Source organism: Drosophila hydei, unplaced genomic scaffold (genome assembly GCF_003285905.1).
Source record: "Drosophila hydei strain 15085-1641.00,03,60 unplaced genomic scaffold, DhydRS2 tig00008114-arrow-pilon, whole genome shotgun sequence".
NCBI classification, from domain to species: Eukaryota; Metazoa; Arthropoda; class Insecta; order Diptera; family Drosophilidae; genus Drosophila; species Drosophila hydei.
This window is the reverse complement of record NW_022045827.1, coordinates 5,461,972-5,473,934: the sequence shown is the minus strand read 5'-3', so window position 1 is coordinate 5,473,934 and position 11,963 is coordinate 5,461,972. Positions and strand designations below refer to the sequence as shown.

At 34.8% G+C, this 11,963-nt stretch overlaps 1 protein-coding gene across 2 annotated transcripts; it reads left to right on the top strand.

Moving 5' to 3' along the window:
- The first annotated feature begins 198 nt into the window (after positions 1 to 198).
- LOC111605576 lies at positions 199 to 11,961 on the top strand. Of its 2 annotated transcripts, none has more exons than XM_023324179.2 (2): positions 199 to 703; positions 11,785 to 11,961. In XM_023324179.2, the coding sequence occupies exon 1, from the start codon at positions 255 to 257 to the stop codon at positions 387 to 389; it is 135 nt and encodes a 44-aa protein (XP_023179947.1). In that variant the 5' UTR covers positions 199 to 254; the 3' UTR covers positions 390 to 703; positions 11,785 to 11,961. The 2 variants fall into 2 exon arrangements, 1 of the variants encoding a protein (XP_023179947.1); XR_003944288.1 differs by lacking the exon at positions 199 to 703 and adding an exon at positions 4,490 to 4,889.
- Positions 11,962 to 11,963: the final 2 nt, after the last annotated feature.

The window sequence follows — 11,963 nt, the reverse complement described above, 5'->3', positions numbered from 1 at the left end:
ACTGATAATTGAAATATATTTTCGAAACATATTAGACGATAATGTGAATTGTGATATCCGCATTTATTTTGTAATCCTTTTTTTCTTCACACAGTTCAAATAACAGCAACCCTGAAGTGCGCTCAACGCCGTTATGAGAATTTTTAGTACATTTTGTTGCAAAGGATATATCGCTAGCAAATGTCCTGTGGCCACACGTGAAGGTGAAGCTCGAGAAAATTTTAGTCTTCAGTGCGTGTTCTAACAAATTGGCAATGGCAATGGCCCGGCGGCAAGACTACTTTAATAAATACACAAATTTTCACAAAAATCACATCAAGTTGTTTGCTGTTTATATGAAAACGGCAAATCTAATGCAAAACTTTAACGTGCTCAAGCGTTCGCTGTAAGCAAAAGGAGGTGGAGGAGGACGGGTGCTGCCGTCGCCTGCACCCACCAATACATAGACAGTAACAGTTAATGGGCGAAGTGTGTGCGTGTGCTAAAAGTTTGTTAGTGTTATTTCAATTATATCAATTATTATGCGATTCGCGGCGTGCGAGCAATAAGCCAAACAAGTGTTTCAATCTCTAAACTTAAAGAACAATACAAATATGACTACAGAAATTTATGAAAATTAAAAAACAAACAAAAATGATGGCCTAACGATAGGCGTGTCTGCTGATAAGTCGCTGTTGCTGCACAATTTAACCAGACAGAAATTGTAAGTAATTATTATTAATTTATTTATATTTATTGAAATATACCTAAATATTAAAAGCTTACATAATTGAATATGTACTATAATTTAGGCACAAGGCACGCGCTGTGTAAACGCTTTTGTATAAGTAAATAATTGCATAATAAACTGTCGACTTTTACATGCCATATCTTTTGACTATATAGCCCGATATTATTATCATTATGCCAATTAACATGCCGATTGCGCTCATTCAGAGCTAACCGAAAAAGGTTCGTCCCTGTGCTGTAAAAAGTAGCTATTACTTTGCTGCTTCCCATGGCCGGGTTGCCCAGGTATAAATGTACCATGTGTTGTACAATTTTCGAGTACTCTATTGTACCTTCTTTGTGTAGAGATAATATATAATTTAATAAACATTTTATTTAGTTAAAAAAGCTTCAACAGAAGTTAAAACTCGTATGTATATGCATTTATTAATATTTTGTTTATACATATAATTTGTTAAAAAGAAAATGATTTTTTGTAATTTTTGGTACATTTGGTACGTTTGGTTATCGCTCTATCTCTCTCCGGTTCGGGGTTTAACTGTTTTTTTTTTTGTTGAGCTCTCCCACGCAATAAATCGCAAACATCTGTTTTTGCAGGCGGCAGCGGCCATTGCGCATGTCACGTGTCAGACGCGCGCCCACGCTAACGGTACCTATGCTAAACAAAAACAAGTTGTCACATCGACTACGCCAACGGCAACGTCAACGCCGACGCCGACGTTTTCTTTTTTTTATTTTTACGTCACATTCGTTGTCGCTGCCATGCGAACTCCCAGCCATAATAACAACAATGGCGACACATAGACGCAGCTGCAAGCGCCGCTCAAAAGTATGCTACGTTTTTGTATGTGTGTGTGTTACAGCATTGCAGTCGAAATGATTGTTGTTGGTATTGCTGATGAGTAAATGATTTTGTGTTTTGTCATACGGACAATGCCATGCGACACACACACACGCATACTCATGCACACTCTTTGTGACTGCAATTCTCGCATTTTCAAACATTTGCTTCGTGCTTTGTTCCCTTTGATCAGTCAGGCTTGGCATGTGTTTATCGATATCTGTTTTAATTATCGAATTGCCTTCTAAGACAATGCCTCTAGCATTGTGTAAGCTTTACTCAACACTGACACTTTGAATGTGTGTATGTATGTGCTTATGTACGCATGTGTGTGTTTGCTTTGTGAGTTTTTTATACCAAAGACAGTATAAGTAAAGGCAATGTAGTTAAAATGTCTGCAAATCTTTAAGATAGATGGGGCAGACAGTATTTGCAACAAATCCTTTTAAGGAATAATAAAAATAAAATTTATTTAGCAATATATTTTTAATAGTGCTTAAACGCCGGGTATTTCTTAGTCGAGTCATCTCCTTGGTAGTTTTGGCAATGGCCAAAGCAATAACTATTGTCTCTTTGTCCCGCCCCAACCAGTGTTTGCCTTTCTATGCCACTGATTTACTAGATGAGTATTGCGTGTTATTCGTCCTTCGAACATGACCATTGCCAAAGTGTAATAAATTTCTTCTGCTCTTCTTCTTCATCATTATCTTATTTGAGGTTGGTATTTTTTGTCATTCATTTACTTTTTTTGCTGGTTTCGGCCTGCGCTTTGAGCAAGTGTTTTTTTATGTTTTAGTCTATTTTGGGCCTTGGTCTTGTTGTCAATGTCCTTGAAGCAACGCCAGCCGCTTACATAACGCGTCGCTTTGTTGCTACTTAGTGTGCAGTGAGGCAGGATTAATACATTTTTTTATTCGTCATATTTATAACGATATCTAGGGAAAGTAGTAGGTTCGGGCCCGCACACTTAACGCTTAAGTCTATTGAACTTGAAGCCTCTTTGTGGTCGTCTTCGCCTGCGTCTTCATTTTTTTTTGTTATCACAACAGGGTTTCCCTCAACAAAAAGTTTTATGCTCTGCAGCTCTGCTCCTGCGGTTGCCTTTATTGGCTGTCTTTTGTGATTTGAAAATGTACTTAAGAAAACTAAACTTTCGTAGGGTTGTTCTCAAATACTTGACAAGAAGCTTCATATTACAAAAGTTTTACTGAAGCAACCTAATGATGTTTTGGTAATAATGATGATGGTGATGTTACAAGGATTTTTTGAATTTAAATTTATTATTCAGTATACCATTATTAAAATTATTTTTTTTAATATTTACTTTTTACTTTAAAGGAGAAAAATTCTTAACTTTTAATTTAAGCTATTCTAATTCTATGACCTGGTAGAAATTTATAATAGGGTCAAGTCGAATTTGATGGCTTCAATCAGTTCATTTCAAATGCAATTTAAAGCACTTTATTCAAGTGGATTTAAATTTCCTTTGATTGTCTCTTCAAATCGCCGAGTAAACACGTAAACACGTAAACAAACGACGCTCGCATCGATATATAGCTCAATATAGAGAGAGAAAGTCGTTAAGGCATGCAATTCATGCAGGATTGCGTCTTGGGTCGCACAGGCGTATGTCCTTTGATTTCAATTATGTGCACTTAGTGCATGCTGTTCAAGTACAAGGATAATGTGCACACACACACACAACAATTTGTGCACATATTGCACATATCTTGCAGATCTGCTGTGCAGTCAGAAGGCGCCAGCAACAAACCCATCGTTATCCTTCAGCCCGCTTGACAACAGGCCAAGTATTCCTCTACTTTTTCTTCTTCTTTTTTTGCGGCTCGTGTCAGTCGATCGATATGGAAATGCCACGAACCTGATATTGAAATATACATATGTACACACAAACAATCGTACATACATATGTGCATATTTTCAATGGCAGGCAACTGGAATCGCATACATTGACAGGCACTGTGTACATTGTAATTACAAGCGAATTACGTTGGGTTTACTCTCCTAGCGCGCTCAGCAAACGCTACACAAAAATCAATTTCAAACTGCAGGTCCGGGGAATTCCTTTTGCGGTTGCTTGTGCACTCAATTACTAATTCCAATTAACAATGAAAATGGTTGAAAAATAAAAAATACCAAAATAAATAGAAGAAACACGTAGGAGTGCTCTAGTCGGCAACGACTATTAGATATCCTGAATCCTGCTCTGATGTGATATTTCAATTATAAATTCGTGCTGCGTATGACCATACAGAAAGATACACTCGGACATGTCTGGGCAAGGCCGGTATCTGCCTGTTACGTAGATTTTCATAAAAATAATATACCCTGAATATCTATTTTCAATGGGTTCAGGGTATCCAAATCATTGTCAATGTATAGCGCATATCAAAATGGACATGAGATAATTGGAAAAAAGTCTTCACTGAGCTTGTACTGAGTGCAATGAATTGTAAGAATTTCAAGCATTTGGAATTTTAATCTATGTTTTGCATGCTTTTTAATTTGTATTTATTTTTTATCAATGAGTGAGATAAAAGTTGAAATTCTTTATTTATAATTATATACATATATAAATAATACTCTTTGAATTATTATTAATTTTTAATTAAACTTTAAATTTTTAAGATATTTATTTATATTTTTTTTCATGCACTATTTTTGCCGTTGTATAACTCATTGTTGCCTCACTGTGCTACAACCGGCGTTTTTCTCTCAGCTCTCTCTCTCTATTTGTCGCGCTCTCTCGCTTGCGCTTATTCTGCCGCTCTGTTCACCCTCTCTCTACCTCTCTCCCCAGCCATTTCTCTCTCTCCCTCTCTGATACGCTCGCTGTGGTGTTTTGAATTTTCCTGCTGCTGTTTGTTGCTCCGTTTCAGTTCTTGACTTCAGAGCGCGGACTGCAGTTTGTATTTTTCAATTCGAACGCAAAGAAATTACAAAAAAATTATATAAAATATAACTATCAACAATAAAAATATATACATATGTATACAATATTATCTGCATATATTTATATATATTAAACGAAAATAGTGTTTGTGTTTCTTGGTTATCTGTGTTGAGTCACATAGCACGTGTAGGCGTCCAGAACTAAAATTGCGCCATTTTCGTATGTCTATTGACTTTTATGATAATATTCGAGTTTAGTTTGGTTCATATTTTCGAAACGTATGCTGTATGCTGTGTACAATGAATGTTATTTATAAACACAACAAATCCAAACAAAAATCTCGAGAGCAAACACATCGTGCAGCTGCCTTTTGCTAATGGAAAATGCTCCGAAAATCAAAGTCAAAATGTGCGTTGTTCAAGAATTAATTTTTATTTTCACTTTTCATTTAGTAAGTGACATTTATGCAACATTTTTACTCACATCTTTCTTTGCATTTTATTTTTAGATATTTTTCAAAATATTTTCTTTCCCAAACTGTAATGAATTTTTCACCTAAATATTTGAACTTCTTGTTTATTTCTGCTCTTCCCACACTTTCCGTATCTGGATCTCTCCCTCTCTCTCGCTCTCTCTCTCTCCCAGTTTGCCAGTTTGTCCCAGTTTATGTTGCTGGAAACTATGTTTCGCATTCCAAAATCTTTTTATTTCCGTCGTTTGCATTTGTTTCTTAGCGACATTGTTCTGTCACCCACTGATAACAGAGCCGAGCCACCAACAACTGCTTACAGTCAACCTACACAGAAATACAAATAAAAAAGAAAAACTCCCCTACCTATTGCTAGGTATATTAGCTGCTGTAAGGTCCGATTGGTCTCCGATTGTATCGGGGTTGCAGCTGTTGAGTTCCATTTGAATATCCATATACAGTGGATTCCTGTTTGATCGCTGTTTTACCCTAGAGAATTCAATTGCAGAAAAGGCCTCAAATAGAAGCACATTTCTAATCAAATATTCGAATTGAACCGAAATTAAATGGCATGATGCCTATACACAAAGTGTACTTGATGCTTCCTATACGCTAAAATGTTCAGATTTTGCTAGCTCAATGAACTTTTATGATTATAATTCTCAACTCTGTTGAACTGCTGATTACAATTGATCTCGTTGTGCGAAGAGCATATTGGCTGTTATAAAATGTTTGCTATATCATACTAGAGTCAAGCAAAAATTCGTCTATTTCTTTCCCAGATACGAATAGGAAGGTTATATAGTTAGCCCATTTGGGTGTGGCAAATCGGGGAAAAAAGTATATCTTTTCACAATTTGACAAATGGAAAGCAAAACTTCACATCTACCCCAACTATTGACCTTCTGCATAGGCTCACGAGCTCATATTGTGTAGTAAATTTACCTATTTCTTAGGGTTGTGCGTATATTTTATGGAGTCGATTACGCCCGATTGCAATGTGATTAATTGTTTTTCTTTTTAGATATTAAAAATCAAGTCTCGAAGTACAATGTTATTTATAAAATCAAATTTTATCATAAACAAATCATTCAATCAAATTTTTTACTTCAATGTTATGGAACTTTGTTATCAATTGTAATGCCCATTGAGCCCCATGTTTCTTGTGACATTTCCCATGTAAAGTGCTGACCATATTCTATTAATATATCAGAACTAATAACAAAAGCTTCGATAACAGTTTCCATAATTATATTACGCAAGTTTTTGGACAAAGCATTTGATTTATGATGAATTGGTAGCCGCTATCTATATTGTAATTCCCATAATATCTATACATATGTAAGTTCTATATTGGAACTACTTTTAAGCAGTTCAATTTAGCTGAGGTATTCCAAAAAAATGTATTCAATTTCCTATCAAATTGATTTTAAAGCTCATAATTAAATTTGATTTTATATCACATTTGCTATCATAAATATATGAGCTCATCACAGTCGGACGAAAAACTAGAAAATGTCTACCAAACTGGTTGAAGTTTTATGGGGATGTCAATTGTATTATACTGACGGTTCTCAGTTGATAATAGTTTATACTATAAGAAAGAGTATTTCATTTTTAGCCTGACTACTATTTGAGCTGGGAATTATACAAATCCAATTTTTCGTTTTGGCTTAATATTTTAATCAATATATTGTCCCATGATACAACCCATTTTTGGTCATAAATATGCGCCTTGGCTAACAGCAAACCAATTAGGAAGCGACTCACTAGCCAAGAAAAAGGACAATTTCAACGGAAGTGGAATAAGTTTTTTTTTCATTTTAGCTGGGGCTCAGCTCACTTGTCACTCTGTGGGATATTGTCCCAACAGTACCCTAAGCTCTGTCGTCACTTGGCATTTGTCGTTAGGCCGTAAAATGATTTTGCGGTGATTTGTGATACACATTTTGGCAGCTTCTGATGCTGCTGTTGTTGCTGTTGCTTTGCGGTCTTTTAAGTCATTTATATGCACTGCTTTTGGGCACCTTTTATTCAGCTGTGAAGGTCATACATTTGGGTACAGAAATTGTGGAATTTGGCTTATCAAATTTGGACGAGTTAATCAATAAGCTAGTTGAAGTCATATAATGGGGTAATGTAGTAGAAAAATAGCAGGAAATCGAATGGTAGAAAAAGCTTTAAATGTTTAAATTCATAATAAATATCGCAGAATCGCAGAGAATATGAAAGAGGATGAAGAGAGTGGAAAAATCTTGTCCTGATCTCTATAAATCATTTAATAATTGAGTTATAATAAGGAAACCTCCTGCATCGATAACTCTATTTATCGATTTTCAGTTAAGAAAGCTATGTTATGACATATAAATATAAGTAAATAGAGAAACTTGAAGTTGTCCCATTAATTTGCATAAATAAATTAAATTTAAACTTTGTGCTCAACTTTGTCAAGGAATAAATTGTTGTCGCAAGGTCATATGACTCCATTATTATTCTTATCTATTAGAACACGTATAATGTATGCAATAAACTAACTTTTGCCTTCCGTTTTATACCTAGTCAAGGATAAAGAATATTTAATTGCTGTGCATAAGCGTTTTATGACTTCTTCCTGCCCCCAGGGCATACTGTCAGAATTTCTGAATACAGAAATTTGACTGAATGCCTGCAAATGATAAAATATATTTACATACACTCAGAGAAAAAGTTGCATGCGTAATGTTTTTGAACGAAGTTGAATGATTTTTGGTATTCAGTCAATGTCAAAATGTTTATTTATCAATTTCAGATACTAGACATATTTATACGTATGTCTTAGAATTGTGAACACTTCAAATGCTTTATGTCCCACGCAGTCTAGACTTTCTGCGCAGCAAGTGAAATGCGTACAAAGATACAAGCATATGGCAATTGTTTTCAAATTTCATTTCACTGATAAATTGTGTTAGTTGGCAGCTGCAGTGCTTCATTTTGACCAAGTTCCGTTGCGAAACTCTTGCGCCTTGGCTGGAGAACTACATTGAACTGGTTCATAAACCGCCCTTAACCGGTTATTGTTGCATGCATTTAGAATTTGCTGACGCTTGTTGCATTTGTGCATCTATGCAATTGGCTTTGATTTGTTTGGATATGAAGCACATTATTATTGTTATTATTATAAATGTAGGAGAAAACTATTCCATGCCCATCCAGAGAAACACATCGTAATTGTCTCTGCGCGTGTGGGTATCGATTCGGTCTGGCCCTAAAGTCAAAGTTTGGCTCATTTGAATTTGGTTTACAACTCATACATATATACATATTTATATATATTTATTTATCGATCTGCTAATATAGTAACAAACACACATCTGCCGCATAGATGTGCAGTCGAGTGCATTTTCGAAATGCATTTTGAATATCTATTTTTCTTTGCCACAAAGACAAACATTTTCTTGGTAAGCGTCCAAAAAAATAAATACGTCCATTGGCCATAAACAAATGGCGTTTTGAATATTAAAATTGCATTTGTATACCCTAGACTCGTTAAATTGTTAAGCGTAGCAATAACTACAAAACTACACTTAAATGAAAAGCAATTTAAAAATTATCCATTAAAATGGATAAGCTAATGTATGGAAGAATGTAAAGAAAAAAGCATTATCTATGCATTATCTAAGCAACCAGTTAGATTAAATTCGATAACAAAATAATTAGCTGCCCCAATAGTTGGTCCAGCTTCAAATCAAGCAAAGTCCAACTTAAATCGCTTGTTATTATTGATGCTTGATATGTAGACTAGACTCTAAAGATTTACCCTGTAATATAAATTGGTATATTTTTTATATATTCTCTTATCTCACTAACTATGCAGAGTATCTGCCAACCATATACACTCAACTTCTCGCCTGACCTTTAAATGTTTTCTTTTGCTATTTCGAACGTGAACTTGAATTTGACGCAGTCTGGACCCACGGCCTTCGGCTATAGACGACTAAATCCTGTTCAAAAATATTTGCAATTCATAGAAAAACAAAAAAAGAAAAATTAAAGCAAAAACAAAAAGTCAAAGTTAATATTTAACAGCTGAACAGATACGTCAATTCCATTTTGCGCTCAAATATTGCCCCCAGGTGCAAAATCACATGAATTATTATCGACAGCAGTCAATATTTATAATATGCTAAAAGACAAGTTTATGAAAATTATTTTGCAAAGAGTTTTCCATTATTTGTTTTGCATAATAATTAAAGTAAACAAATTGTGACTTTTTATTGCATTTTCTATTTTATAGCATCTGACAATTATTTTTATTTCACTTCGTAGATGTTTCGTAAATACACTTACCATTTCCTGCCAAGGTCGCATAATTTGTGTTTGCGTAGCCTTTACCTTCTTTGTTACATAATTCTCTTGGCTCACTTACATCCTTGCCCTGCCTTCATGGCCACCTAATAAAGTTGAGGTCCTTTTGAATTGCTTAAATCCTACTTAACGTTAGTATTTACTATGGCCTCTTAAGCTCTTAACTATTTAATTGAATGCAATTATTTCCATCTGAAATGAATTAATTTAACACAGAATTCTCTTGTTCATTTATTAAGTTAACCATAAGCCGTTTAGCGCCTTTGATTGCCGCTTTAAACCGATTAAGTGGTTAGTTCACGTTCTCATAGAAGTCACTGAGCTCGAAAATGTTTTCAGCTGGCTGTGGGCGCGCCATCTGCGCATTGACGGACTCCCTGAATTGACTTAGGGGGTAAATCAATTTAGAATATGGAGGTAGAATACATAGATGAGCACAGTGACGCACGCGACAATTGCTTAAAATAGGAACAGGAACTATAAGACATAAAGCTAGGAAAGGGTTAAAGACTTGAGATGGGTTGGACCTCGATGTGGTCAAGTAGCGTTATAAGCCCTATCGACTTAGAAATTCATACGTCCAATAGCAAATAGAAGAGTCAGAGTGACAAAGGCAGATGTTTCCACCAGCCTAACTAACATATATATTATAATTATATTTAATTAAATTATATATAGTAAATTTAAGTGGTATCCAAAATTGATAGCAGACAAGGAGAGCCTCTGCAAGGGTGTACCGATAAGACATAACTTATCACTTGACTGACGCGACAATAATAAATCATATTTGACGGGCAATGCTCAGAGTAGCAAACAACTATAAAATTTTAGAAAAAATTCCGTTTTCAATTGATAAAAATTGCATAGATATTGGGAAATAGATAGCGAAATGGGCAAGTGGCAGAGGCGGGAGGCTGTGACAGTTGTTGTTGCCCTTCAATTGATCGCATCTCGGCATTGCACTTGACTGCAGCAAGTCAATGCATCAATTACTATACAGCATATAGTATTATAATTATACGATCTTTCGCGCTTTATCTGTCTGCGGCAGCATCTTGATGGATAAGCCTCTGTAATGAGAGCGCGTTTTAATAGCTGTAATTGACTGCTATCAGCAGCTATTTTTGCGTCCAATTTAAATCTTCGCTATCTCATCATCCATGAGAGAACTAAAAGACTTTTGTTTGTTGATTCTACTTGTATTATAACTGCAATTAGCGTGGTCTGCCATGGCGCTAAGTGCACTGGATCTATCCAGTTAAAAGTTTAAATATTTACTCGCCTTCTGCAAATAAAATTTAAGTTAAAAGTTAAATACTTGCGATACGATTAACGCTCAACGTGATTGTCAATTAACAATGGAAATTAGTTAAAAGAGTTCCAAAATTTAGAGATGGGCGATAAAATATGGTTTAACTTTGGACTATCACAGCAGAAAGATTATCGATTAAAGTATTTCTTTTAATATTTTAAAATATTTTAAGTAAGTAAAAGCCTTTCTTAATCGACAGAAGATAATACAAATAAATGAACGGCAAGTAATAAAAATTAGGACAATAAGTTTAAACACCCCAAGAAATTGTTTCATATTTTACAAAATAAATTGCAAATAAAATCAAAGGAAAGCCAAAAAAGTCTAAGAAAAAATATGTTAAAAATACAATTTTGACAGCTTTAAAAATTAAAAAAAATAATAATAATAATAAGAATATTTCTTGCGATTGCATAATAAAAATGTATTTTGATTAAAGTTTTTTTTTTTTTTCATTTTAAAACTTTTTCAAAACTTTTTTTCCACCATTCATATAGATCCTTTTCTTTAGAGGCTTTTTAATATACCAATTTTTAGCCTCTTTCTAATTAACTATGACCCATCCATTTGGTATAAATGGATCTTGTTTTTAAAGTTGTACGATATTTCAGTTGATCCCTAAGCTCACGTTGAGGCGTGGCTTTCACTGCCAGAAAATGAATAGTAAATGTAAATACAATTGGAATCTGAGCACACGCAGAGCGAGAGAATTTGTTGTATTTTTGGCTCTGCGTGATTTTAGCACATTTTCTTATTGTTTGGCATTTTTTATTGATTGCCCTGCCTCTTGATGTTCTCGGCGCAGAGATTCGCTTTAAATGTGGAAGTTTTCATGCAAAGTGAATTTACTGGTCTTTAACCAGTTTAAGTTAGTTATTGCGGCAGGTCGGTCGACAGGCTATGGCCCAGTGATAACCTATTCGATTAGGATAGGTTAGGTTGGAAGCGTGTTTGAATTATAAATGAAGCGATTAAGCTGCTAAGACTTTTCGTAGAATCTCAATTACTAAATTTCATTCAAGAAATGTCTCTTTCAAGTCTCTTCTGTTTAGCTAAATGTCCTTAATATATAATGCATATGTAAATACATATATAATGTCTATAATATATATAATGGAAGGTCCCACGCCTCGCTCAAGCAAACTCGTTTGACATTTTGTTTAATCTTCTACTTACAGACACTCGCCAAATTGAGCTCAACTAGGCGGCAAGAAACGGGATAGCAAACGACGACGGCACACACACACACATATATATATAGTGTATATTATGCCCGCAGAAATCAATAACTCTGCCGTATACCGAGTTCAAGTCGTAAACAACGTAAATCAACAAAAGGCCGGAGCATGAGTGGCCG

Excerpts from the sequence above, each read along its gene's own strand:
- LOC111605576 (XM_023324179.2), top strand. The coding sequence starts at position 255 with ATGGCAATGGCCCGGCGGCAAGACTACTTTAATAAATACACAAATTTT.